The sequence below is a fragment of the Aureococcus anophagefferens genome (genome assembly GCF_000186865.1).
Source record: "Aureococcus anophagefferens unplaced genomic scaffold AURANscaffold_979, whole genome shotgun sequence".
Taxonomy (NCBI): domain Eukaryota; class Pelagophyceae; order Pelagomonadales; family Pelagomonadaceae; genus Aureococcus; species Aureococcus anophagefferens.
The window spans coordinates 1-868 of NW_008706192.1; the positions used below are offsets into that span (position 1 = coordinate 1).

The following is an 868-nucleotide window of genomic DNA, read 5'->3' on the forward strand; positions in this document are numbered from 1 at the left end:
ACTTGCGTCGAACATTCGAATACGTTCACATTGAAGTCGGGTTGAAGATTTGATTTCCACACCGAGACTGGCGCGTCGACGTGGCTCTCGTCTATCTCCTTGCGCTCGTTGCCGCCGTCGCCGAGGCCGTAGACGACGCCGTCGCGCGCCTCCACGACACCGGGGAAGGCTGCTTCGATCACGGCGACGATGGGCTTCGGGTCGATGAGTTTCGCGGGACGCCCGTCGCCGACGTCGCCCGTGTCGCCGAACGAGCCCTCGACCGAGCCCTCGCCCTTGTCGACGCCGTCCGTCGACGCGCGACGAGTCGTCGCCCAGGCAGACTTGAGCAGGCGCCCGACGCGCCCGAGAAGCGACGGAGCTGCCGACGCGGAGCCGTCGCGCTCGCCCTCGTCGACGTCGCCCTCGCCCTCGTCGACGTCGCCCTCGCCCTCGAGGCCCGTCGCGTCCTCGACGCGGTTCGGCGCGCCGACATTCTTCTTCTTCGCCTTCGTCGCCCTGAGCCGGCCGAAGAACCAGCCTCGGCGCTTCGGCTTCGGCTTCGGCTTCGGCGTCGCAGCCGAGGGCGCCGCGGACGTCGCGGCCGCGGCCGAGGGCGCTGCCGCCGGCAAGAGCGTGTCGCCCTCGTCGCCGCGGCCCTCGTCGACCTTGAGCGACCGCCACGTCGCCTCGTTGATGTCGCGGATGTACTTGCGGTAGGTAGGTAGGGGTAGGTAGAACTCCTGCGACTTGAGCTTCGCGTAGTCCTCAATCTTGTAGAGGGAGGCCCCCACCCGAAGGTAGCCGTCGAGCCTCGCCGCGGTGGGACCGCCGCCTCCACCCCCGCCGCCGCCGGGGCCGCCCTGGTCGCCGCCGCCGCCGCCCGCGT

General features: G+C 70.4%; 1 protein-coding gene across 1 annotated transcript in view; it reads right to left on the reverse strand.

Annotated features, from left to right (window-relative positions):
- Positions 1-62: 62 nt before the first annotated feature.
- AURANDRAFT_69135 (hypothetical protein) overlaps positions 63-868 on the reverse strand; it is a gene marked incomplete at both ends in the record, with an annotated part of 3,483 nt that continues 2,677 nt past the window's right edge. Inside the window, one exon of the mRNA XM_009044887.1 lies at positions 63-722. Within this exon, the coding sequence (XP_009043135.1) occupies positions 63-722 (660 nt within the window). The remainder of the gene's footprint in view (positions 723-868) is intronic.